The sequence below is a fragment of the Oncorhynchus mykiss genome, chromosome 6 (genome assembly GCF_057628025.1).
Source record: "Oncorhynchus mykiss isolate SJ-2025 chromosome 6, ASM5762802v1, whole genome shotgun sequence".
Lineage (NCBI taxonomy): Eukaryota > Metazoa > Chordata > Actinopteri > Salmoniformes > Salmonidae > Oncorhynchus > Oncorhynchus mykiss.
Window position 1 is genome coordinate 31169843 of NC_143027.1, and position 27250 is coordinate 31197092.

The 27250-nt window shown below is 44.1% G+C and overlaps 1 protein-coding gene across 1 annotated transcript in view; it reads right to left on the bottom strand.

Annotated features, from left to right (window-relative positions):
• Positions 1–27250, bottom strand: part of dnah10 (dynein axonemal heavy chain 10) — a 56054-nt gene that overhangs the window by 23644 nt on the left and 5160 nt on the right. Inside the window, exons 9-39 of the mRNA XM_090237649.1 lie at positions 27012–27202; positions 26621–26819; positions 26220–26414; positions 25945–26115; positions 25526–25702; positions 25163–25336; positions 24818–24984; positions 24559–24710; positions 24273–24437; positions 23935–24142; positions 23626–23782; positions 23046–23525; positions 21047–21205; positions 20789–20905; positions 20570–20672; positions 20300–20478; positions 14605–14816; positions 10504–10660; positions 10109–10342; positions 9728–9850; positions 9385–9618; positions 9022–9245; positions 8644–8913; positions 8351–8534; positions 8102–8236; positions 7816–7968; positions 6962–7150; positions 6668–6814; positions 6243–6434; positions 5960–6078; positions 5678–5836 (exon numbers count right to left, since the gene is read on the bottom strand). Coding sequence (XP_090093775.1) covers positions 5678–5836; positions 5960–6078; positions 6243–6434; positions 6668–6814; positions 6962–7150; positions 7816–7968; positions 8102–8236; positions 8351–8534; positions 8644–8913; positions 9022–9245; positions 9385–9618; positions 9728–9850; positions 10109–10342; positions 10504–10660; positions 14605–14816; positions 20300–20478; positions 20570–20672; positions 20789–20905; positions 21047–21205; positions 23046–23525; positions 23626–23782; positions 23935–24142; positions 24273–24437; positions 24559–24710; positions 24818–24984; positions 25163–25336; positions 25526–25702; positions 25945–26115; positions 26220–26414; positions 26621–26819; positions 27012–27202 — 5726 coding nt within the window. The remainder of the gene's footprint in view (positions 1–5677; positions 5837–5959; positions 6079–6242; positions 6435–6667; positions 6815–6961; positions 7151–7815; positions 7969–8101; positions 8237–8350; positions 8535–8643; positions 8914–9021; positions 9246–9384; positions 9619–9727; positions 9851–10108; positions 10343–10503; positions 10661–14604; positions 14817–20299; positions 20479–20569; positions 20673–20788; positions 20906–21046; positions 21206–23045; positions 23526–23625; positions 23783–23934; positions 24143–24272; positions 24438–24558; positions 24711–24817; positions 24985–25162; positions 25337–25525; positions 25703–25944; positions 26116–26219; positions 26415–26620; positions 26820–27011; positions 27203–27250) is intronic.

Consider the following 27250-nt stretch of genomic DNA (forward strand, 5'->3'; position numbering starts at 1 on the left):
GTAAACACCTGGAGTTTGCTAAATGGCATTGGCACTTGGATTAGAACTGCTGCTATGGTCAGATGACATGAAAATAGAGCAATTGTATTAGTGTAAAATAATATATATTCTGTAGAATAATAGTGAAGACATTAAAACGATGAAATAACATATGGAATCATGTAGTAAACAAAAAAATTATCATAAGACATTTTATATTTGAGATTCTTCAAAGTAGCCACCCTTTGCCTTGATGATAGCTTTGAACACTCTTGGCATTCTCTCAACCAGCTTCATGAGGTAGTCACCTGGAATGCTTTTTCAATCAACTTGAAGGAATTCCCACATATGCTGAGCACTTGTTTCCTGCTTTTCCTTCACTCTGAGGTCCAACTCATCCCAAACCAGGTCGGTTGATTGCGGAGGCCAGGTCATCTGATGCAGAATTCCATCACTCTCCTTCTTGGTCAAGTAGCCCTTACACAGCCTGCATATGTGTTTTGGGTCATTGTCCTGTTGAAAAACGAATGATGGTCCCACTAAACGCAAACCAGATGGAATGGCGTATCGCTGCAGAATACTGTGGTAGCCATGCTGGTTAAGTGTGCCTCGAATTCTAAATAAATAACAGTGTCACCAGCAAAGCACTCCCACAACATCACACCTACTCCTCCATGCTTCACAGAGATCATCCATTTACCATACACATGCAGAGATCATCCGTTTACCTACTCTGCATCTCACAAAGACACAGGGTTGGAACCAAAAACTCAAATTTGGACACATCAGACCAAAGGACAGATTTCCATCGGTCTAATGTCCATTGCTCGTAGTTTCTTGGTCGAAGCAAGTCTCTTCTTATTATTGGTGTCCTTCAGTAGTGGTTTCTTTGCAGCAATTCGACCATGAAGGCCTGATTCACGCAGTCTCCTCTGAACAGTTGATGTGAAGATGTGACTGTTACTTGAAATCTGTGAAGCATTTATTTGGGCTGCAATTTCTGAGGTTGGTATCTCTAATGAACTTATCCTCTGCAGCAGAGGTAACTTTGGGTCTTCGTTTCTTGCATTAAGAAGGAAAGAAATTCCACAAATTAACAAGGCACACCTGTTAACATCTTGAAGCTAGGGGGCACTGTTGTTATGTTTGGAAAAATAACGTTCCCAAAGTAAACAGCCTATTTCTCAGGACCAGATGCTAGAATATGCATATAATTGACAGATTAGGATAGAAAACACTCTAAAGTTTCCAAAACTGTCAAAATATTGTCTGTGAGTATAACAGAACTGATATTGCAGGCGAAACCCTGAGGAAAATCCAATCAGGAAGTGCCTCTTGTTTTGAAACCCTTCTGTTCCTATGCATGCCTGTCCTCCATTTAAAGGGATATCAACCAGATTCCTTTTTCTCTGGCTTCCGTAAAGTGACAACAGTCTTTAGACATAGTTTCAGGCTTTTATTTTGAAAAATGAGCGTGAAAGATCACATCGCGTAAGTGGATAGGTGGGGGCTCTCAGAGTGAGTTTTTGCTCTACAGAGTAAAGCCGCCATTGTTCCTCCCGCTGTTATTGAAAAACCTACACACATCCGGTTGATATATTATCGAATATATATTTTAAAAACTACGTGTGGAATGATTATAAAAAACGTTTGACATGTTTCTATGAACATTATGAAGACTATTTGGAATTTCCGTCTGCGTTGTCGTGACCGCTCTTTCCTGTGGATTTCTGAACATAACGCCACAAACAAACATCGGTATTTTGGGTATAAAAATAATCTTTATGGAACAAAAGGAACATTTGCTGTGTAACTGGGAGTCTCGTTAGTGAAAACATCCAAAGATCAAAGGTAAACGGTTAATTTGATTGCTTTTCTGATTTTTGTGACCAAGCTTCCTGATGCAAAGTGTACATAATGCTATGCTAGGCTATCGATAAATTTACACAAACGCTTGGATTGCTTTCGCTGTAAAGCATAATTTCAAAATCTGAGACGACAGGTGGATTAACAAAAGGCTAAGCTGTGTTTTGCAATATGGCACTTGTGATTTCATGAATATGAATATTTTTTAGTAATATTATTTGACTGTTGCGCTATGCTATTCAGCGGTTGCTGACGAAAATGATCCCGCGACAGGGATGGGTAGCGTCAAGAAGTTAATTGAAATGCATTCCAGGTGATTACCTCTTGAAGCTGGTTGTGAGAATGCCAAGCGTGCACAAAGCTGTCATCAAGGCAAAGGGTGGCTACTTTGAAGAATTATTATTACATGATTCCATATGTGTTATTTCATAGTGTTAATGTCTTCACTATTATTCTACAATGTAGAAAACAGTTCAAATTAATAAAAACCCTGGAATGAGTAGGTGTAACCAAACTTTTGACTGGTACTGTATATACACAGTGCCTTTGGAAAGTATTGACACACAATAACCCACAATGACAAAGCAAAAACAGTTTTGAAATGTTTGGTAATTTATTTAAAAAAAGTTGAAATATCACATTTACATAAGTATCCAGATCCTTTACTCAGTACTTTGTTGAAGCAACTTTGGCAGCGATTACAGCCTCGAGTGTTCTTGGGTATGACGCTATAAGCTTGGTACCCCTGTATTTGGGGAATTTCTCCCATTCTTCTCGGTAGATCCTCTCAAGCTCTGTCAGGTTGGATGGGGAGCATTGCTGGACAGCTATTTTCAGGTCTCTTCAGAGATGTTCGATTGGGTTCAAGTCTGTGCTCTGGCTTGGCCACTCAAGGACATTCGGGGAGTTGTCCCAAAGCCACTCCTGCGTTGTTTTGGCTGTGTGCTTAGACTCATTGTCCTGTTGGAAGGTGAATCTTCGCCCCAGTCTGAGGTCCTGTGTGCTCTGGAGCAGGTTTTCATCAAGGATCTCTCTGTACTTTGTTCCGTTCATCTTTGCCTTGATCTTGACTAGTCTTCCAGTCCCTGCTGCTGAAAAACATCCCCACAGCATGATGCTGCCACCACCGTGCTTCACTGTAGGGATGGAGCCACGTTTCCTCCAGATGTGATGCTAGGCATTCAGACCAAATAGTTCAATATTGGTTTTATCAGACCAGAGAATCTTGTTTCTCATGTTCTGAGAGTTTTTAGGTGTCTTTTGGCAAACTCCAAGCGGGCTGTCATCTGCCTTTTACTAAAGAGTGGCTTCCGTTAGGCCACTACCATAAAGGCCTGATTGGTGGAGTGGTTCTCCCATCTCCACAGAGGAACTCTAGGGCTCTGTCAGAGTGGCTAGCGGGTTCTCGGTCACCTCCCTGACCCAGGCCCTTCTCCCCTGATTTCTCAGTTTGGCCGGGTGGCCAGCTCTAGGAAGAGTCTTGGTGGTTCCAAACTTCTTCCATTTAAGAATGATGGAGGCCACTGTGTTCTTGGGGACTTTCAATGCTGCAGAAATGTTTTGGTACCCTTCCCCAGATCTGTGCCTCGACATAATCCTGTCTCGGAGCACTACGGATAATTCCTTTGTCCTCATGACTTGGTTTTTAATCTGACATGCACTGTCAACTGTGGGAACGTATATAGACAGGTGTGTGCCTTCCAAATCATATCCAATCAATTGAATTTACCACAGGTGGACACTGATCAAGTTGTAGAAACATCTCAAGGATGATCAATGGAAAACCAGGATGCACCTGAGCTCAATTTCGAGTCTCATAGCAAAGGGTATCAATAATATGTAAATAAGGTATTTCTGCTTTTTATTATTAATACATTTGCAGAAATTTATAAAAAACTGTTTTTGCTTTGTCAATATGGGGTATTGTGTGTAGATTGCTGAGGAATTGTTATTTATTTAATCCATTTTAGAATAAGGTTGTCTGTCTGTCACATAACAAAATCTGGAAAACGTCAAGGGGTCTGAATTGTTTCCGAAGGCACTGTATATATATATTTTATAAAAAATGTATTTCACCTTTATTTAACCAGGTAGGCCAGTTGAGAACAAGTTCTCATTTACAACTGTGACCTGACCAAGATAAAGCAAAGCAGTGCGACAAAAACAACAACACAGAGCTACACATAAACAAACGTACAGTCAATAACACAATAGAAATATCTATGTACAGTGTGTGTAAATGTAGAAGAGTAGGGATGTAAGGCAATAAATAGGCCATGGAGGCAAAATAATTACAATTTAGCATTAACACTGGAATGATAGATGTGCAGATGATGATGTGCAAGTAGAGATACTGGGGTGAAAAAGAGCAAGAGGATAAGAACAATATGGAGATTAGGTAGTCGGGTGTGCTATTTACAGATTGGCTGTGTACAGGTACAGTGATCGGTAAGCTGCTCGGACAGCTGATGCTTAAAGTTAGAGGGAGATATAAGACACGAGCTTTAGTGATTTTTGCAATTCGTTCCAGTCACTGGCAGCAGAGAACTGGAAGGAAAGGCAGCCAAAGGAAGTGTTGGCTTTGGGGGTGACCAGTGAAATATACCTGCTGGAGCACGTACTAAGGGTGGGTATTGCTATGGTGACCAGTGAGCTGAGATAAGGTGGGGCTTTACCTAGCATAGACTTACAGATGACCTGGAGTTTGGCGACGAGTATGTAATGAGGGCGAGCCAACGAGAGCATACAGGTCGCAGTGGTGGGTAGTATACGGGGCTTTGGTGACAAAACGGATGGCACTGTGATAGACTACATCCAGTTTGCTGAGTAGAGTGTTGGAGGCTATTTTGTAAATGACATCGTCGAAGTCAAGGATCGGTAGGATAGTCAGTTTTATGAGGGTATGTTTGGCAGCATGAGTGAAGGAGGCTGTGTTGCGAAATAGGAAGCAGATTCTAGATTTTATTTTGGATTGGAAATGCTTAATGTGAGTCTGGAAGGAGAGTTTACAGTCTAACCAGACACCTAGGTATTTGTAGTGGTCCACATATTCTAAGTAAGAACCGTCCAGAGTAGTGATGCTAGTAGGGTGGGAGGGTGCGGACAGCAATCGGTTGAAGAGCATGCACTTAGTTTGACTTGCATTTAAAAGCAGTTGGAGGCCTCGGAAGGAGTGTTGTATGGCATTGAAGCTCGTTTGGAGGTTTGTTAGCACAGTGTCCAAAGAAGGGCCAGAGGTATACAGAATGGTGTCGTCTGCGTAGAGGTGGATCAGAGAGGGTCACCAGCAGCAAGAGCGACATCATTGATATATACAGAGAAAAGAGTCGGCTCGAGAACTGAACCCTGTGGCACACCCATAGAGATTGCCAGAGGTCCGGACAATAGGCTCTCCGATTTGACACACTGAACTCTATCTGAGAAGTAGTTGGTGAATCAGGAGATGCAGTCATTTGAGAAGCCAATGCTATTGAGTCTGCCGATAAGAATGCGGTGATTGACAGAGTCGAAAGCCTTGGCCAGGTCGATGAAGACAGCTGCACAGTACTGTCTTTTATCGATGGCGGTTATGATATCGTTTAGGACCTTGAGCATGGCTGATGTCCACCCATGACCAGCTCGGAAACCAGATTGCATAGTGGAGAAGGTAGGGTGGGATTCGAAAAGGTCAGTGATCTGTTTGTTAACTTGGCTTTCGAAGATTTTAGAAAGGCAGGGCAGGATGGATATAGATCTATAACAGTTTGGGTCTAGAGTGTAGCATTGGATACAACAAAATACCTAGAAACTTCAGGTTGAACTCTACAAGGGAATGGCAGTGACATGGTCTTACCGCCTCTCTTTTTTGTCAGTGGGCTTATTGATGTCTCTGAAGATGTTGGACAGTATCCCATCAGTCCAGTCACGGGTGACAGGGTCCAGAATGCCGTACACCTCGATGACACTCATGGCTTTAGGGTTCAGGCAGTAAAGCTTGGTCACCAAGCCTAACCTGTAGGCATGAAAACAACCACAATTATGAGGGCTACTATTCCTAAAAACACTCTCTGTTGAACGCTTTGAGAAGCAAGGCTGTTGTGATGCCAGCTGTCACATTGGTCTGAGAGGCACTGACCTGGTCTGGGCCTGGCACAGAGTGCTGATGACCACTGACTTGCCTCCACCTGTGGGGCCCACCACCATAGTGGTGTGTCTGGTCATCATGGTCTCATACATCTGCACCACCTTATCCACCTGAACACCACAGACACTCAGCATTAGAAACAGGGACTTATCAACATCTTCACTTTCATGTGTAGAAATAATAATTAGTCATCTTTCAATGCGGATGGACATTTTCACAAAGTTGCCTATGCTCTGAGATTTAAAGTTTAGACAGAGAAGAGTAGCCAGGGCACCTGGTTGGACAGGATGAGGTATTTGTTCTCCATCAGGGTCTGCTCCACAGCATCATTGAAGCTGGGGTAGCACACACGGGGGCAGTCAAGCCCCGGGAACAGGTCTGAGATCAGCCCCAGGAACAGAGGCACATCCTCAAACACAAACTTAGGCAGGTTCATGTCCCGCAGGGCACGCATCAACACCACATCCTGAGAGAGAAAAATGGAGAGAGAGGGTGAGGAGTAGGTGAGGAAGGAGAACGGGAGAGAGAATGAAAAAAGACAGAGGGATAGAGAAAGAGAGAAATTGTCAAAGAAGGCAATGAGATAAAACCACCCAAAACTTCTAGAAAATTATAAATGCTCTCCTTGTCTCCTTACTATAAGTACAACACATAGGAATCGTATCACAGTGGACTTTGCATAATTTCACAGGTCTTTACCTCATTGAGGTCTGGTGAGCCTCTCTTCAGTTCTCCAGCCATCACTAACACAGATTTCAGAGCCCGCAGGCCAAAGTCATAGTGGAACTGCTTAGACAGCTGCTCCCTGGCCAGCTTGTACAGCACCGTCATCTTCTTGGCCAGAATCTACATTCAAAGGAAGATGACTAACTGAGTTAGTGTGCATCTAACAATGTCAGACAACACTTATCTATAATATTGTATGTGTGTTTTTGTGTGTGTGTGTGTGTGTGTGTGTGTGTGTGTGTGTTGATGAGAGGATGTGCTGCTCACCTTAGCCAAGAGGAATCCCTCTGAGAAGAGCATGATCTCACAGATCATCTGCAGGTCAGGAACGATGACGACCACGGGTCTGAACAGGGCTTTGACTGACTCAGGCAGCTCTGTGCGTCCAGCGTAGCCAGGGTTCATAGTAATGAAGATGCCCATGCGGTCGTCCATGCTGATCTCCTGGCCTTCAAACTGACACCCACAACACATACAGAGTACTGAGTTAAAATCGTCCTGAGTCAATGTCACCAACAGTTTTGAGGGAAAACATCCCAAAACGGGCCTCCCGGGTGGCACAGTGGTTAAGGGCGCTGCATTACAGCTCCAGCTGTGCCACCAGAGACTCTGGGTTCGCGCCCAGGCTCTGTTGTAACCGACCGCGACCGGGAGGTCCGTGGGGCGACGCACAATTGGCCTAGCGTCGTTCGGGTTAGGGAGGGATTGGTCGGTAGGGATATCCTTGTCTCATCGCGCAACAGCGACTCCTGTGGCGGGCCGGGCGCAGTGCACGTTAACCAAGGTTGCCAGGTGCACGGTGTTTCCTCCGACACATTGGTGCGGCTGGCTTCCGGGTTGGATGCGCGCTGTGTTAAGAAGCAGTGCGGCTTGGTTGGGTTGTGTATCGGAGGACGCACGACTTTCAACCTTCGTCATTCCCGAGCCTGTACGGGAGTTGTAGCGATGAGACAAGATAGTAGCTACTAACAATTGGATACCACGAAATTTGGGGGTAAAATAGCAATCTTTTGTGTTTACCTACTCAAATTGCAAGCTTTTAGTATCACCCTCTCCCAATCCAGAACTGTCCAGGCAGTCTCCAGACATCTAAGAGATGACTGTGTGTCATAATAACTTACATGGAACCTCTTGAGGTGCAGGATGAGAGCGTTGCGGATTGTCTGGATCTGGGAGGAGATGACAGACAGCACAGAGGCATCGATGCGGTTGAACTCATCAAAGCAGCCCCAGGCACCACACTGGGCCAGGCCAGACAATATCTTCCCCACAGCCTGGACACAGAGGAGGGGGAAGACAGAGGAGAGGAGAAGCATGATAAATGAATACACGAGGTAAATAAAGAAACTATTCATGTGGACTACAATAGAGGAAATACAGCTTTAATTTTGGTGTGAGGGGCGTCACCATGTAGTCCATGCCCTCTCCACAGTTGGTGACCACACACAAGAGGCCCAGAGCCTTGGCCAGGTCCTTGGTGGACTCTGTCTTCCCCGTTCCAGCCGGGCCCGCGGGGGCTCCACCCAGGTACATGGACAGGGCCTGAGGCAAGCACAAACACGGTGGTAGTTACAGTTAGACAAAATCATTCACCTCCATCATTCAACAGTGTATAAATACAGACTGACAAAGCTTTCTGAGGTTCAGGTATTGTACTTGTGTGAGGGTGAGGTAGATGCGGTCAGTCAGAGGGGTGATGACCAGACGACCATTCAGTCCCATGTACTCATAACCATAGGAGAAAGCAGCGCTGCACTGGCGCACAAACAGGTCATCGGGCTCCCGGTCCCAGTAGAACCTCAGCTGGCTCTCCCACTCAAACTCACGGGCGTCCATTATACTGCATGAGAGAGAAATGAGGAGAAACATCATCTAGTTTTCATCTGAAGTCATATGTCACTGCATGCAGTACAGTAAGTATAATAACAAAGCACTATGTTGTTCCCTACCTGTCCCGGACAAAGTTGTCCACAATGTCCCTGGCATGGACGTCGATGATGAGGACAGTGTTGATCTTGCTTCGGTCGTTCTTCTTCATGGGCTGAGTGATGCGTGTCACCAGCTCGTCTATTTGCTGGTGCATCTTCTTGGCGTAGTACTTCAGCGCTTGCTTGTCTCCCTTCTTCACCTTCTGGAAGACGTCCTCCACCTCCCAGGTCCACCACACCTGGTTCCCAGCCAGCACCACCATCCCCTGGTACAGCAACATCCAGTCAATCCTGAGGGAAACACACACTATGGACTGGTGCTGCTGAATATTTCACTGGCATCTTACACACATACAAAGTTTTACTTTGAAGACAGGAGTGTTTCTGAAACACACTAACCTGCCCCTGTCTTCACAGTAGCGGAAGATGGCTTCCTTGGTGATGAGTCTGTTGGTCCTCCTCATCTCCAGCAGTACTCCAGTCATCCAGTCCTCCACCCGGCCCTCGGCTGGCACCGGCCGCTTCAGGTCCATCACCTCTCCCTCCGCAGACACCAGGGCCCCAGCCACCGTCTCCCCGTTACCCCCCACGTCAAACCGCAGAGACGCTATGTTGTCATACATCTGGGTGGGAGGAAAAAGGGAGAGAAAAGGCAACGTTAACTCCACACACGTTAGGAAACAAAAGCCACAAAGATGACTACACCTTTGATCACCTGAAGAGAACCATCTCTGGCCTGTGGTGAGTGACATGCTACAGTACCTTTATTATGTGCTCCTGGACGCAGACAGGGTCGCTGCTACCCAGGATGCTGAGCAGCTCGTCGTCGGAGATGAAGAAGAAGCGAGGGAAGGCGTTACGTTTGGAATCCAGGTAGTCGTTGAGACTCTTCTGGCAGCGCTCCAAACCATCACTCAGACTCTGCAGGTCAGTCAGCCGGTTGGGCACCAGACAGCACCTCTTAATTCCTGGGTCCTTCACTGTATCTGTCATAATCTAGAGTAGACCATGCAAGCACACAAAACTAAGTAAGACAATACTGTCTAAAAGCATTACGTGTTGTGTTTAATTATGTTCTAATAGAAGTGGGACTCAAGTCAATCACCTTTTTGAACATTTTGTCAATATTGTCAAATTTCTTGGCTTCCTCAGGTAACTGAGAGCGGATATCCCCTCCAATGAAGATGCTCTCTAGGTACATCCACTTCCGCTGCACCAGCATCCAAACCTTAGGAGATGCCATATAATTTCAGGACAGATCCTGTATGGGTGGTTACCATTATACTCAACGGTGGTTTCAAAGGACAATGAGCTTGTGATGAGAGTTGTACGCAACAGTATTTGAACTCTTCCATGAACTAGGACCCAAAGGTCACACTGGCTGTGTCCCAAAGGGCACCTTATTCCCTACATAATGCACTATGGGCCCTGGTAAAAAGTAGTGCACTATATATGGAATAGGGTGCTATTTGGGACGTTGACTGACCTCTATGACTTCGCTGATGAGGGACAGGCTCTTCTCCCACTGTTGTACGGTGGCCAGGAAGGGCCCTACGAAGCGGCTGCCTGCCATACTCTGAAGGTTCATGGCGTTATCATCCAGGTTCTGCAGAATCTCGTCCACCACCCCCAGGATAGAGCCACGTTCCTGGGTGCCTTTGAAGTAGCGCTGCACACTAAACTTCATATTCTCCCAGGTCTCCACTACCTCCGTCACTCCCTGTACACAAACACACATATACCCATTATCTAAATGTAAATGCCATATAAACTCAATGTTTAGTTATTGATACTGACCATACAATGTTGAACACACCGCAAAGAGAATTGTACAAGTACAGCTTTGTGTGATGAAATAAACATCCTAAAGGGGTTGCTTGCCTTCTCAATACTGAGCTCTTTGACAGCTGAGGTGACAATCTCACCGATGACATTGCCATACTTGTTCAGCTCCATGGCGAACATGTTCTCTAGAGTGAAGGTGTCTGGATTCATCTCAAAGCTGGTGTTAGTCCTCTGCATCAGCTCCCTCCAGTGCCTGAGGAGGATCAAGGACAAACAAACATTCACATACTCTCTATATAAATAAATACATTAAAACCACATTCACTTAATTTGTTTCTAGTTTATTCAGGAGGTATTTTGTTGGCCTTCATTTATGTGCTCTCTGACACATGGAGTTGCGTGGCAAATGGTCCAGGAACACAAGGAAAGCACAAAGGACAATGCTCAAAGACTAGTTAGCCCTTCTCCCTCTGAGGGGCCAAAATGTATCTCTCTGTTACAGTATCCAGAGGACTGACTATTGAATGAGTGACAGAATGATACTACATTATCCATGTTTGGTATCTATCTGAAACATGTTCACGGAGGATAACTCTGCTATCTATATGAATGATGATCTCTAGCTCTAAATTACTCTATTATGTAAACGTTTTGTCTTCTTAGGAATTCTGCTTTATTTACATAGGTCTCATCCCACACACACACCTTTAAATTCTGTGACACACTGTTGCGATTGGCCATGGGAGTGTTTACGTTAATGGTAATGGTCAATAGTGGTTGGTTTTAGGTTGAAATGTACACTTTCATATATTATAAATGGAATTAAATGCCTTTGTTCTTGCTCTTCTCCTGTATCCAGTCCATGGAGGAAGGTTGTATGATCAATTATCATTTCCTAGGCTTCTAGGCCACTGGCCTAATAGGCATCTCTTTGTTCATGCTTTGTCTTATAAGTTAACCTTAGGCTCTACAGTATACAGTGGGGCAAAAAAGTATTTAGTCAGCCACCAATTGTGCAAGTTCTCCCACTTAAAAAGATGAGAGAGCCCTGTAATTTTCATCATAGGTACACTTCAACTATGACAGACAAAATAAGAAAAAAAATCCAGAAAATCACATTGTAGGATTTTTAATTAATTAATTTGCAAATTATGGTGGAAAATAAGTATTTGGTCACCTACAAACAAACAAGATTTCTGGCTCTCATAGACCTGTAACTTCTTCTTTAAGAGGCTCCTCTGTCCTCCACTCGTTACCTGTATTAATGGCACCTGTTTGAACTTGTTATCAGTATAAAAGACACTTGTCCACAACCTCAAACAGTCACACTCCAAACTCCACTATGGCCAAGACCAAAGAGCTGTCAAAGGACACCAGAAACAAAATTGTAGACCTGCACCAGGCTGGGAAGACTGAATCTGCAATAGGTAAGCAGCTTGGTTTGAAGAAATCAACTGTGGGAGCAATTATTAGGAAATGGAAGACATACAAGACCACTGATAATCTCCCTCAATCTGGGGCTCCACGCAAGATCTCACCGGCGCGGGGTCAAAATGATCACAAGAACGGTGGGGGAAAAAAATCCAAGAACCACACGGGGGGACCTAGTGAATGACCTGCAGAGAGCTGGGACCAAAGTAACAAAGCTTACCATCAGCAAGGGCATTGAAGATGAAACGTGGCTGGGTCTTTCAGCATGACAATGATCCCAAACACACCGCCCGGGCAACGAAGGAGTGGCTTTGTAAGAAGCATTTTAAGGTCCTGGAGTGGCCTAGCCAGTCTCCAGATCTCAACCCCATAGAAAATCTTTGGAGGGAGTTGAAAGTCCGTGTTGCCCAGCAACAGCCCCAAAACATCACTGCTCTATAGGAGATCTGCATGGAGGAATGGGCCAAAATACCAGCAACAGTATGTGAAAACCTTGTGAAGACTTACAGAAAACGTTTGACCTCTGTCATTGCCAACAAAGGGTATATAACAAAGTATTGAGATAAACTTTTGTTATTGATCAAATACTTATTTTCCACCATAATTTGCAAATAAATTCATAAAAAATCCTACAATGTGATTTTCTGATTTTTTTTTCTCATTTTGTCTGTCATAGTTGAAGTGTACCTATGATGAAAATTACAGGCCTCTCTCATATTTTTAAGAGGGAGAACTTGCACAATTGGTGGCTGACTAAATACTTTTTTACCCCACTGTATGCCTAGAAGTATGGTTTGTAATGCTTGTTAATGTTTTATAACTTAAGCTTTATCCCTTGTATGTGAATCCATTCATTGTGCAATGTTAATTAAATATCTGCCTTTGATATAGACAATTCTCAGACCAATTCTTGCGATTCAATGTCAACTCATTGCCTAATGCTTGCATGTATATATTTTAATTATCTTTATGGAGTCAGATAAACATTTTAATTGGCTAATTGTATATTATATATACAGTATATCACACAAGTGAGTACACCCCTCGCATTTTTGTATATTTTTGAGCATATCTTTTCATGTAACAACACTGAAGAAATTACACTTTACACCAATGTAAAGTAGTGAGTGTACAGCTTGTATAACAGTGTAAATTTGCTGTCCCCTCAAAATAACTCAACACACAGCCATTAACGTCTAAACCGCTGGCAACAAAAGTGAGTACACTCCTAAGTGAAAATGTCCAAATTGGGCCCAATTAGCCGTTTTCCCTCCCCGGTGTTATGTGACTCGTTAGTGTTACAAGGTCTCAGGTGTGAATGGGGAGCAGGTGTGTTAAATTTGTTGTCATCGCTCTCACACTTCCTCATGGTCACTGGAAGTTCAACATGGCACCTCATGGCAAAGAACTCTCTGAGGCTCTGAAAAAAATATGTGTTGCTCTACATAAAGATGGCCTGGGCTATAAGAAGATTGCCAAGACCCTGAAACTGAGCTGCAGCACGGTGGCCAAGACCATACAGCGGTTTAACTGGACAGGTTCCACTCAGAACAGGCTTCGCCATGGTCGACCAAAGAAGTTGAGTGCACGTGCTCAGCGTCATATCCAGAGGTTGTCTTTGGGAAATAGACGTATGAGTGCTGCTAGCATTGCTGCAGAGGTTGAAAGGGTGGGGGGGGGGGGGTCAGCCTGTCAGTGCTCAGACCATACGCCGTACACTGTATCAAATTGGTCTGCATGGCTGTCGTCCCAGAAGGAAGCCTCTTCTAAAGATGATGCACAAGAAAGCCCGCAAACAGCTGGCTGAAGACAAGCAGACTAAGGACATGGATTACTGGAACCATGTCCTGTGGTCTGATGAGACCAAGATGAACTTATTTGGTTCAGATGGTGTCAAGCGTGTGTGGCGGCAACCAGGTGAGGAGTAGAAAGACAAGAGTGTCTTGCCTACAGTCAAGCATGGTGGTGGGAGTGTCATGGTCTGGGGCTGCATGAGTGCTGCTGGCACTGGGGAGCTACAGTTCATTGAGGGAACCATGAATGCCAACATGTACTGTGACATACTGAAGCAGAGCATGATCCCCTCCCTTCGGAGACTGGGCAGCAGGGCAGTATTCCAACATGATAAGAAGCTTAGGGTAAAGGTGATGGACTGGCCAAGCATGTCTCCAGACCTAAACCCTATTGAGCATCTGTGGGGCATCCTCAAACGGAAGGTGGAGGAGTGCAAGGTCTCTAACATCCACCAGCTCTGTGATGTCGTCATGGAGGAGTGGAAGAGGACTCCAGTGGCAACCTGTGAAGCTCCGGTGAACTCCATGCCCAAGAGGGTTGAGGCAGTGCTGGAAAATGATGGTGGCCACACAAAATATTGACAATTTGAGCCCAATTTGGACATTTTCACTTAGGGGTGTACTCACTTTTGTTGCCAGCGGTTTAGACATTAATGGCCGTGTGTTGAGTTAATTTCAGGGGACAGCAAATTTACACTGTTATACAAGCTGTACACTCAATACTTTACATTGTAGCAAAGTGTCATTTCTTCAGTGTTGTCACATGAAAAGATATACTCAAATATTTACAAAAATGTGAGGGGTGTACTCACTTGTGTGATATACTGTATATATAATATCCTGTATATACACATATCAAATATTACTTCCCACTACAGTCATGTGATTGTTATAGGGCCTGTGTGTTGATATCAGGTTCTGTCACCTAAACATCCTACTCTCTAAGTCCACATCCATAGGTGATTAGGCGTACCTGTCTCTGAGGGCCTCGTTCTTCAGGTCCAGAAGGAGAGGCAGGGACTCTTTGAACTCCTTCATGCGTCCCTCTAGGAAGAAGGACACAGGCAGGGCACGCACATCTTTAGGCAGCTTCCTCAGACTCTTAATGAAGCTCTCAACGCCCTCCTGCAGCAGCTGGATGTTCAGGTTCGCCCACAGAGTCTGGGACCACTCCGTCTTAGCTGCCTGAAAGACACACATTAGGCAACACACATAAAGGCAATGCACACAGAACTCTAGAAAACATTGGGGCCATACTTGCAAACATAAGCACGCATTTAAAGTTAAACAGATTCTCACGTACAAAATGCGCATCATCCAATTAAAATAGTTGATTTACTAGCATATGACTGAACGTTAAATTGTAGCTTGTCCCATCAGATAACATGGTACAAGTTAGCCCTATGCTAACTTCACCAGGTGGAAGTGATTACATCCTAGCACAACTTCTGCTTCAGCCTATCAAATATCTTAGATTTTCTATCCACCAACCAATGGCATTTCTTAAAATAGGTTGACCCTGGCCACTAGAAGGATATGTTAAACCTACAAATTCAAGGTTTACTTGTTCCATTGGTCTGTAACAAAATGTTGCGTGCCAAAATTGCACGGATTCATTCTTGACTAAGCTATTAGCTACTACTAACGTTAGACAACATTTTCCTGTTTTTGCATATATGACAACTTCACTCACATCTATGTGATTTTATGGTGTTAGGTTCTAAATAACAGGGTAAAAACTGACGGACAACTATAAAGAGCTCAAACCAAGTTTATTCACCCAAAGGGTCAGACAGCTGAACAGACAAAGACATGTTCCCACCAGCACAAATATATATACTCCAATTTAGGTGAACTCCTCCTTCCCTCTAAACATTACATCTTTATTGCTAGGCAGGAAGTTAAGTGATGTGGTTAATTAACTGTTCCTTCTCCCTTACTGTGACCTGACCTGACCTTGACCCCCATTCCTCACTAATCCACAGCTCTCCACCCTTATCAGGGACCGCAACCATGTGATTGCCTTTCCCTCACACAGTAAGATTCCAAGCCCCTGGCTCATATCCAACCTTAATTGACTCCACCATATACATTCCTCCTACAGATAACCATTAACTTCTGGTGTGTGAAACAACCATACTGTGGCCCTTCTCCTTGCCATAGGATACCTGATGTTTAACAATATTTCAAGTTTAGAAGTCAGAATCCATCAATGGAAAAAAATATAAATGAGGTCCTTACAAGAAAGCTTATTATACATCGTTAAAAAAAGAAAGAGTCTTATATATTTGTCAAATCGCAGTTCTCACCACTTCTAGGTGGAACCCACTACTAAAGTGGTTGACTCGTAAATGATAGTGCTTTTTAACAATGGGTCGAGCCATTGTCGCATTAAGCATTTTTGTTGAGGAAAAATCTGTTCAATGTTGGTCCTTGATGCTCGATTCAAAAGGCATGTGACAAAGGGGGTTATTATAATAGTGCAAAACTATAAAACATTGTAGGCCTGCATGTAAGTGTAGCATACATGAGAACATACTAATGACAGCCAAGTGTCACTACATTGAGTTGATTTAAGATGCAATACTGTCACCTGTAGGATGATAACAAGAGTGCAAACTATTTCTACTGTACAGTCGTGGCCAAAAGTTTTGAGAATGACACAAATATTAATTTCCACAAAGTTTGCTGCTTCAGTGTCTTTAGATATTTTTGTCAGATGTTACTATGGAATACTGAAGTATAATTACAAACATTTCATAAATGTCAAAGGCTTTTATTGACAATTACATGAAGTTGATGCAAAGAGTCAATATTTGCAGTGTTAACCCTTCTTTTTCAAGACCTCTGCAATCCGCCACTGGCATGCTGTCAATTAACTTCCCACATCCTGACTGATGGCAGCCCATTCTTGTTTGTCCACCCGCCTCTTGAGGATTGACCACAAGTTCTCAATGGGATTAAGGTCTGGGGAGTTTCCTGGTCATGGACCCAAAATATCAACGTTTTGTTCCCCAAGCCACTTAGCTATAACTTTGTCCTTATGGCAAGGTGCTCCCCCATACTGGAAAAGGTATTGTTCATCACCAAACTGTTCCTGGATGGTTGGGAGAAGTTGCTCTCTGAGGATATGTTGGTACCATTCTTTATTCATAGCTGTGTTCTTAGGCAAAATTGTGAGTGAGCCCACTCCCTTGGCTGAGAAGCAACCCCACACATGAATCGTCTCAGGATGCTTTACTGTTGGCATGACACAAGACTGATAGTAGCGCTCACCTTGTCTTCTCAGGACAAGCTTCTTTCCGGATGCTCTAAACAATCGGAAAGGGGATTCATCAGAGAAAATTACTTTACCCCAGTCCTCAGCAGTCCAATCCCTGTACCTTTTGCAGAATATCAGTCTGTCCCTGATGTTTTTCCTGGAGAGAAGTAGCTTTTTTGCTGCCCTTCTTGACACCAGGCCATCCTCCAAAAGTCTTCGCCTCACAATTGAACCGCTCTCCTTGAAGTTCTTGATGATCCGATACAGTGCCTTGCGAAAGTATTCGGCCCCCTTGAACTTTGCGACCTTTTGCCACATTTCAGGCTTCAAACATAAACATATAAAACTGTATTTTTTTGTGAAGAATCAACAACAAGTGGGACACAATCATGAACTGGAACGACATTTATTGGATATTTCAAACTTTTTTAACAAATCAAAAACTGAAAAATTGGGCGTGCAAAATTATTCAGCCCCTTTACTTTCAGTGCAGAAAACTCTCTCCAGAAGTTCAGTGAGGATCTCTGAATGATCCAATGTTGACCTAAATGACTAATGATGATAAATACAATCCACCTGTGTGTAATCAAGTCTCCGTATAAATGCACCTGCACTGTGATAGTCTCAGAGGTCCGTTAAAAGCGCAGAGAGCATCATGAAGAACAAGGAACACACCAGGCAGGTCCGAGATACTGTTGTGAAGAAGTTTAAAGCCGGATTTGGATACAAAAAGATTTCCCAAGCTTTAAACATCCCAAGGAGCACTGTGCAAGCGATGATATTGAAATGGAAGGAGTATCAGACCACTGCAAATCTACCAAGACCTGGCCGTCCCTCTAAACTTTCAGCTCATACAAGGAGAAGACTTATCAGAGATGCAGCCAAGAGGCCCATGATCACTCTGGATGAACTGCAGAGATCTACAGCTGAGGTGGGAGACTCTGTCCATAGGACAACAATCATTCGTATATTGCACAAATCTGGCCTTTATGGAAGAGTGGCAAAAAGAAAGCCATTTCTTAAAGATATCCATAAAAAGTGTTGTTTAAAGTTTGCCACAAGCCACCTGGGAGACACACCAAACATGTGGAAGAAGGTGCTCTGGTCAGATGAAACCAAAATTGAACTTTTTGGCAACAATGCAAAACGTTATGTTTGGCGTAAAAGCAACACAGCTGAACACACCATCCCCACTGTCAAACATGGTGGTGGCAGCATCATGGTTTGGGCCTGCTTTTCTTCAGCAGGGACAGGGAAGATGGTTAAAATTGATGGGAAGATGGATGGAGCCAAATACAGGACCATTCTGGAAGAAAACCTGATGGAGTCTGCAAAAGACCTGAGACTGGGATGGAGATTTGTCTTCCAACAAGACAATGATCCAAAACATAAAGCAAAATCTACAATGGAATGGTTCAAAAATAAACATATCCAGGTGTTAGAATGGCCAAGTCAAAGTCCAGACCTGAATCCAATCGAGAATCTGTGGAAAGAACTGAAAACTGCTGTTCACAAATGCTCTCCATCCAACCTCACTGAGCTCGAGCTGTTTTGCAAGGAGGAATGGGAAAAAATGTCAGTCTCTCGATGTGCAAAACTGATAGAGACATACCCCAAGCGACTTACAGCTGTAATCGCAGCAAAAGGTGGCTCTACAAAGTATTAACTTAAGGGGGCTGAATAATTTTGCACGCCCAATTTTTCAGTTTTTGATTTGTTAAAAAAGTTTGAAATATCCAATAAATGTCGTTCCACTTCATGATTGTGTCTCACTTGTTGTTGATTCTTCACAAAAAAATACAGTTTTATATGTTTGAAGCCTGAAATGTGGCAAAAGGTCGCAAAGTTCAAGGGGGCCGAATACTTTCGCAAGGCACTGTAAATGGTTGATTTAAGTGCAATCTTACTGGCAGCAATATCCTTGCCTGTGAAGCCCTTTTTGTGCAAAGCAATGATGACGGCACATGTTTCCTTGCAGGTAACCATGATTGACAGAGGAAGAACAATGATTTCAAGCACCACCCTCCTTTTGAAGCTTCCAGTCTGTTATTCGAACTCAATCAGCATGACAGAGTGATCTCCAGCCTTGTCCTCGTCAACACCTGTGTTAACGAGAGAATCACTGACATGATGTCAGCTGGTCCTTTTGTGGCAGGGCTGAAATGCAGTGGAAATGTTTTTTGGGGATTCAGTTCATTTGCATGGCAAACAGGGACTTTGCAATGAATTGCAATTTATCTGATCACTCTTCATAACATTCTGGACTATATGCAAATTGCCATCATACAAACTGAGACAGCAGACTTTGTGAAAATTAATATTTGTGTCATTCTCAAAACTTTTGGCCACGACTGTAGTTCTACTTTGGATCATCCTTCTCTAGTGAAATAACACTTAAGACAAAGCAGATGATTATAAAAATGCATGAAAATGTCGGCCTGCTTTCAGGCGTACACGTCCATGTAAGATATCCTATGCAATCAGATTTTTAGGCAATAGCAGTGTGTTTGTGTGCAAGGCTGAAATTTAATGAATGTCCCTTTTCAACACACTAACCCACAGGTGTCAAACTCATTCCACGGAGGGTCGAGTGTCTGCGAGTTTTCGCTCCACAATTGTACTTGATTGATGAATTAAGATCACTAATTAGTAAGGAACAACTGAAAAGATAAACCAAAAACCTGCAGACACTCGGCCCACAGTGGAATGAGTTTGACACCCATGCACGCACTAACCCAATAGGCTACATATAAATCTATATTTCAAAGGGGGCGGGGGACGACTATTCGTGAGATTCGAACTCTTGCCAAAATCTGGGACAATTACATGGACTAGGAACTTTACACAGACAGCAATTTGACCAGTCAGTCAAAGACACGTGATAGCCTAGTTGCTTTGATCAGAACATGCTGTTGGACTGAGGTATGTTAAAGATGCTTCCATTAACAAGTGTTGGAACATGTCCAACTACGTCTAGGATTTTTATTGGCTGCAGAAGCTGTAAAATAAATCAATAAAAAAGGGCTAACATGTGCCATGTTATCTGATGGGACCAGCTACTATAGAGTACCACAGTATGAGTCATAATACCCATAAAACCTGGCAATGGTTCCAATCATTTTTCCACCATTCATTTTTCCCATATGGGATTTTAGAAACACTTACAATAAGGTCTGTGATTTGTGTAGGCTTACCCTGGCGTGACGTTTTGATAACCGTGTAAATCACAAGGTGACTTTTATCAATATATTCGTCTTTATGTCACATGCAAGTAAATCAGCCATTTTAATTGGCTGATACACATTTTGTGCATGAGAACCTGTTTAACTTGAAATGCTTGCAAGTTTGGCGCCATTGTGTTCTCTACTACACAAACTCACACTGTACTCAACCCACAAACTCGTACCTTCTGAGACTTGTAGATCTCGTAGATCTGTCGCAGGCCCTTCATCTCCTTCTGTACGTTTTGCAGCTCTGTGTACATGGTGATTGGCAGGTCAAAGAGCTTCTCTGCATTGGCCAACTCTTGACGTCCCGCCTCTATTTTGGCTAGTTCTGTCTCATAGGTCCCCATCACTGTCACTCCTACACAGAGAATGGGGAAAGACATTAAATCACCCAGTGAGCAGTGATAGGGCTGTTAGGACAGTCTGATGGGAAGGGGGTCAACACTTACCTTTCTCCAGGTTGTCTCCCACAGCTCCAGGTCCATGCATGTTGAAGCTCTCTGCAAAGACGGTCAGCTCCTGCTTATACGTCTCAATCTGCTCCTTAGTAATCTGTGAGACAGGGGAGAGGGGATGTACATTTTGGGATGAGGATCGTAATGATAGATATAAGCGAGACTGTGATGGTAAAGTTAGTGTTGGTCGAGGTGTCATGGCGTCTGTCTCACCTCAGTGAAGGTCTTCTTGACCCGTCCTAGGCTGCGGTCCACCAGTCTGGATTCTTCAAACAGATCACTCCACAGGCGGCCGATACTAGCCGACAACTGCAGCTCCTCCTCCGTGGCCTGCAACACACACAGGGATCCACACTCAAACAGGGGACAGCAACACAATAAACTCAAAAGGGAAAACTATACGGACTTACACTCAACAGACAAATAACGAAGAGACAATATACAGACACTCGAGTAATGTATGTTCCTCACCTCTACTTTGTACATGCCCAGGGTCCTGTATCTCTCCTGGATGTCAGTGAACCTCATTTCCACAGCCAGAGACATGTCCCTGATGTCTGAGATGGTGCCCAGGACAAACTTCAGGTCCTCCAGGGTGTTTGGGCTCCTCTTCAGGTTCTCAGACAGTTGCTATTCAACAATACAATCATACACAAACATGAGAGGTTGCTTAATAAGGAATAGAGAATAGCCGCAATTCATAGTATGATGCATTTATTTTTTATTTAACCTTTATTTTATCAGGGCGTCATACTGAGACCAAGGTCTCTTTTACCGATGAGCCCTAAATTACAGAAATGACAGAAAATACACACATCAAAATATAAATACAGTGCTGTGAAAAGTATTTGTCCCCTTTCAGATGTTCTCTATTTTTGCATATTTTTTATACTAAATGTTATCAGATCTTCAACCAAAACCTAATATTAGATAAACGGAACTTAAGTTGACATTTTATTTTTTATGGATACTTACTTTATTTATTTAAAAGTTATGTAACTCCCAATTCCCCTGTGTGAAAAAGTAATTGCCCCCTTACACTCAATAACGGGTTGTGCCACCTTTAGTTGCAATGACTGCAACCAAATGCTTCCTGCAGATATTGATCAGTCTCACATTGCTGTGGGGGAATTTTGGCCCGATCTTGCATGCAGAACTGCCTTAACTCAGCAACATTTGTTGGTTTTCAAGCAGGAACTGCTCGTTTCAAGTCCTGCCACAACATCTCAATTGGGATTAGGTCTGGACTTTGACTAGGCCATTCCAAAATGTATTTTTTTTGTTGCTTTCAGACATTTTCATGTGGACTTGATTGTGTGTTTTGGATCATTGTCTTGCTGCATGACCCAGCTGCGCTTTAGCTCACAGACAGATGGCCTGACATTTTCCTGTAGAATTCTCTGATACAAAGCACAATTCATGGTTCCTTCTATTAAGACAAGTTGTCCAGGTCACGAGGCAGCAAAGCATCCTCAAACCATCACACTACCACCACCATGCTTGACAGTTGGTATAAGGTTCTTACCGTTGAATACAGTGTTTGGTTTTCGCCAGGAATAATGGGACCCATGTCGTCCAAAAAGTTATACTTTTGACTTATCTGTCTTCCAAGAGTCTTGATGATCATCCAGATGTTTCCAGGTGCTTTTTGGCCAACTTTCGTTAACTTTTTGGACGAGATGTGTCCAATTATGTCTGGCGAAAACCAAACACTGCATTCAACAGTAAGAACCTTATACCAATGGTCAAGCACTGTGGTGGTAGTGTGATGGTAAGGAGGATGCTTTGCTGCCTTGGGACCTGGACAACTTGTCTTAATAGAAGGAACCATGAATTGTGCTTTGTATCAGAGAAATCTACAGGAAAATGTCAGGCCATCTGTCTGTGAGCTGAAACTGAAGCGCAACTGGGTCATGCAGCAAGACAATGATCCAAAACACACAATCAAGTTTACATGAAAATGGTTAAAAAGCAACACATTTGAAGTTTTGTAATGGCCTAGTCAAAGTTCAGACCTAATCCCAATTGGGATGTTGTGGCAGGACTTCAAATAAGCAGTTCATGCATGAAAACCAACAAATGTCGCTGAGTTAAAGCAGTTCTGCATGCAAGAGTGGGCCAACATTCCTCCACAGCAATGTGAGACTGATCAATATCTGTAGGAAGCATTTGGTTGCAGTCAAAAGTCAAAAGTTTAGTAATGATGTTAAGTACAGTGGCAGTTTTTGTAAAAGGGCTTTATAAATGAAAACAGAGCAATGTTTCAACCTACGTGACATCAATGAGAGATCCAACCAACTTTCTGGTAGTGATGAGTAATACAACTGTCTGCCGTAAAAAAGTGCAGTGCGCTATGATAAACTACATCTAACAGCTTTAATGAAGTGGCAGCTGCGTTCATATACAGTAGATAATGTCGCCATAGTCTCGGACCGATAGGAACATTGACTGAATAATAAGTATGCAGTACCAGTAGCTCATCCCGCAGGTTGAACAGGTCCTCTCGGGCTGACTCGTTGAGCAGTCTGCCCAGAGAGTTGACCCAGGCCTGAGCGTTCTCCTGCACGGTGCGGGCCAGAGGCTCCAGGTTCAGCCTCATGATGTGCTCATCCTTTACCAGTGGCTGCAGTGCCACCTCTACGCTAACCCGGGCATAGAACTGCAGCTTCTCGTCATACATGACATAAGAGGGCCTCTTTGCAGCAAACTTCTCCATGACAATGGCCTTATCCAGCTTCCAGAGGGGCCGGTAGCGCTTCCAGCGATTGAGGTAGCGTCCCACGGCGCTGAGGAGGCGCTGGATATTCTGGGAGACGGCCATGGCCCTTTCATTGACCTGGGGGTGCTGACACACCTCGCTGTAGAAACTGAACACCACCGACTCACCCTCTCCATCAACACGCTGAGGAGGACACTCTATACAGGTACCATGCATCCAGCGCACAAACCGCTAGTGGGGGAAGAGAGTCACACCAGTCATACACTACACAGGGATATCTTCTTATATGTTGGTAAACAGGTATGGGGAGGGGAAGGGTGTTGTGTCCTACCTTGGTGCTCTCTACACAGTCTCTGACACACTGCATGATGAGCTTGTACACCTCACTGTTTTTGGGGTGCAGCACAATCTCAGGGGCAGACAAGATGGTTTCAATTTGGAAAAGTGGGGTGTTGCCCATCATGGCCATGTTAAAAGTCTGGATGTTCCTACAAGAGAGAACAGAGATAATGCACTGTTATGTCCACACCTTTCATCTCAAATTATGAAACATTACCAATTTTTCCATAGCTTACAATACCACAATGTGTATTTGCCTGTACTTAAAGCCACCTGGAAAGAGGTATGCTAAATGTCCCACCTGAGCACCATCTTGGTGAGGGAGTCGAAGACCTTGCGTTCCCAGTAGGTGTAGTACTGGCCCATGCGCTTGGCTTTGCCACTGTTGGTCTGCATGATCAGACTCTCCATCTTGGTGAGCAGGGGGCCAATGGCTGTGTACTTCCTACTCAGGAGATTCAAATCCTTCGCCCTCTCTCGCTCGATCAGCTCACAGAACTCTTTCACTCCTAAAACCACAGTTATAGTGAGGGAGGGCTAAAATACTGAAAATGCCAGTTTATCAGACTCTCGTTCCCACTTGATGTGATATTTTAGCTTACCCAATGTCATTCTAAATAGTATTGACATTCTGTTTACCTGGAAGGTCATCAGATTTGTCTGGGGCTGGAAATTTGAATAAGTTGGCTGTCTCAATGGACTGCAACTTGGCATCAATGTCCCTCTCATTCTTCTGAATTTGATTGACCAGCGACTCAAACTTAGACGCAGCCTGGGTGCCTCGGTTGATGAACTCAGAGATGCCTTAAACCAGAAAGGACAGATACCTCTGAGTATTGTGACGTTTACTCACATTGGGGAACGAAAAACAATGAAAACTTCAAACACACATTTATTTCATTATATCAGAGCAGAGCGTATGTACCCAGGGCGTTCCAGTTGAGCCTCTTGTATCCTGAGCGCATCACCCTCCTCAGCTCCTGGATCTGCTCGGCCAGTAGGAAGAACTCTGCATCGTTCAGACAGTCCATCAGAGAGTGGTAGCGGTTCACCAGGTTCTTCAACCCATCCACATATCTAGTAGAACAGTGTTAAAGCAGGTTAAGACAACTGTGATGAGTACACCAACTGGTTTAGCTGTTTCCATCTGTTGCCACTCAGTGTTGGTTGTGTGGAAATATCACCTGAGGAATTTGTCCTCCTGCAGAGCCACATTACGGGCAAGCTCAGGCACAGAGTAGCCCAATTGTTCCAAGTACTTGGTCTCTGAAATGATCTCCTTCAGCTCCGGGGCAAAATTCATCATGTAACGCACCCCTCTCTCCATGTCACGCTCAGTTGCTGGGCCAGTCTGAGAAAGAAAGAAAGTATGCAGAGATGAGAAAACATAAGGGACATATCACCCAAGAGACAATGTTAAGGGACTTCACAAGATGTTTACAGGATAGACTTGTTCATAAAAGCCTTGCTAGTGAGGAAAGGTGTATTTCATCCTAGGCCCAGCAGCCCGGTGATGCATTACTATGTACCATGTCTAGAGGGGGCTGTTCTCCAGTGATGACCCCTGAGCTGTTGACCATGACCAGCAGGGTCCTCTTCATCAGCAGGGGCAGGCTTTGTTCTGTCTCGTCACGCCAGCGCTCATACTTCTTCTGCTCATACTCCTTCATACGGATCCCCACTTCCAGGTACTTGGCCTTGGCCTAAGGAGAAGAAGATGGTTCTGTAAAAAAACTGTTTCAGACAAAGGTTTTTATCCCAAATGGCTCCCTATTCCCTACGTAGTGCATTACTTTTGACCAGGGAATAGGTTTCCATTTTGGAGACATACATGTGATGTACAACATGGAGCAATTACTCTGATTAGTTAGTTAGTTGCTCAGTGCTCTCACCGCTTTGCCAGGCTCACTCTCCAGCATATCTGTGACCTCCAGGAAGCGGATGATGGTGTGTTTGATGTGGTGGAAGAGAGAACGCTCCCAGTAGATGGCTCCAGCCACCGGGGGTTGGTTCTTATTCAGAGGAGGGTTATCCTTGCACTTCACAAATATCCCGTTGATTATGTCCACCTATCCCACAACACACAACAGTGACCAAGCTTTCCTAAAGCTCACACCATTACCATGACTCCATCCAGATGCCACATTGTGTATACAAATTAGATGATTTCAGTGCGAGTACCTTTTGAACTCTACAAATTATATGAAAAATATACAATTATATATTATAAGCCTGGAGCTTATGTCAAGACCAATCCAATCAACACATTTGTGTTCTTTTCTGTTCTTTTGATGTCTGTTTCCTAAGGTACCTCTTTGCAGTACTGGGCCAGGATGTCGTTGAACTTCATCATCATCTGGTTGTTGATGGCCTCTCTGGAGCGGATGTGTTTGAACTTCAGAAGCATGTCGAAGGCTGCCGACGCAGAGCGCAGCGTCTTGAAGGACTGGTCAATGAAGTTGATGGCCTCTCCTTCGATAGCCTGGGTAGACAAACAAGGTGAGAGGAGTGAATCATGGCTTGATGATGAATGAATGAATGAATGTGGATTCCAAAATTGCTACCAGGATGTCCTGCTGCTCCCACCTGAACCTTGGCCTTGAAGTCCTGCATGACCATCTTCCAACTGCCCATCTTGCGGATGTTGAAGGGGTCGAAGCTGAGCTCCTCGATGGGCACCACCAGGCTGTCTACCCAGCGCAGCACATCGTCAATACGCTTAGGATCCCCCGTCACTGCCTTCAGCTCTGGACCGAAGATGTTATAGAACTCCTCCAAGATCTGCAAAAGTATGTTCCTATTGTGTTTAGCTAGAAGTGAATGCCTTACAATTGGTTTTCATAAAGTGTTGAGCATTCATAGAACGCATGGGAAAACAGGGTGTGGGTTAGTCATTGAATAAATAAAGGATATGCATGTGATCGGTCTGTTTAAGGTTAGATTGAGAGGATGTTGAGGTGTTTGTCACTCAGGCAGGTTGAACTGACCTGCAGGATTTTGTACAGGTCCTGGCAGATGGAGGCCATATAGTCGGTCTTCTCAAACAGCTTTTTGCGGTCAAACTCCCAGCGTGGGTCTCTACCTGATGTTTCAATCCTGGCCCGCACCTCAAAGTAACAAGCCTTCCACTGGTCCAGCACCTGTTTTCCATCCTGAGCTTTGGCCTTCGCTACCTCCCTCTTGTCTCTGTCCATTACAAAGAATATAAGATTCAAGCAAAGACAGCGACATACAGTACATGTCATTGTAAAGAGAGGATGAGAAAACATGACTTTCGTATAAAAACCTTTAGGGTTTTGGATTGCAGTTAGGATTTCAAAACTAAGTGTGGAGTTAGTTGAAGTCATGAGAAGAGGTAAGAGGACAGGGTCAACTCACTTGAAGAGCATGCGGACATTGACGACACGAGCCACACGCTCAGACAGCTCCCAGGCAATGCGCTCCATGAGGGGCACCATGCGTTCGTCCTTGTTGTAGTGGCTGGAGATTATCCACACCATGCGCAGGCCGTTCATCATCAGAGGGATGGTGTCCAGGATCACACCAAAGTCTGCCCCCGTGGCCAGGTTCTGGGATACACAAGACAAATGCTAAGTCAGGGCATGGAGAAGAGCTTA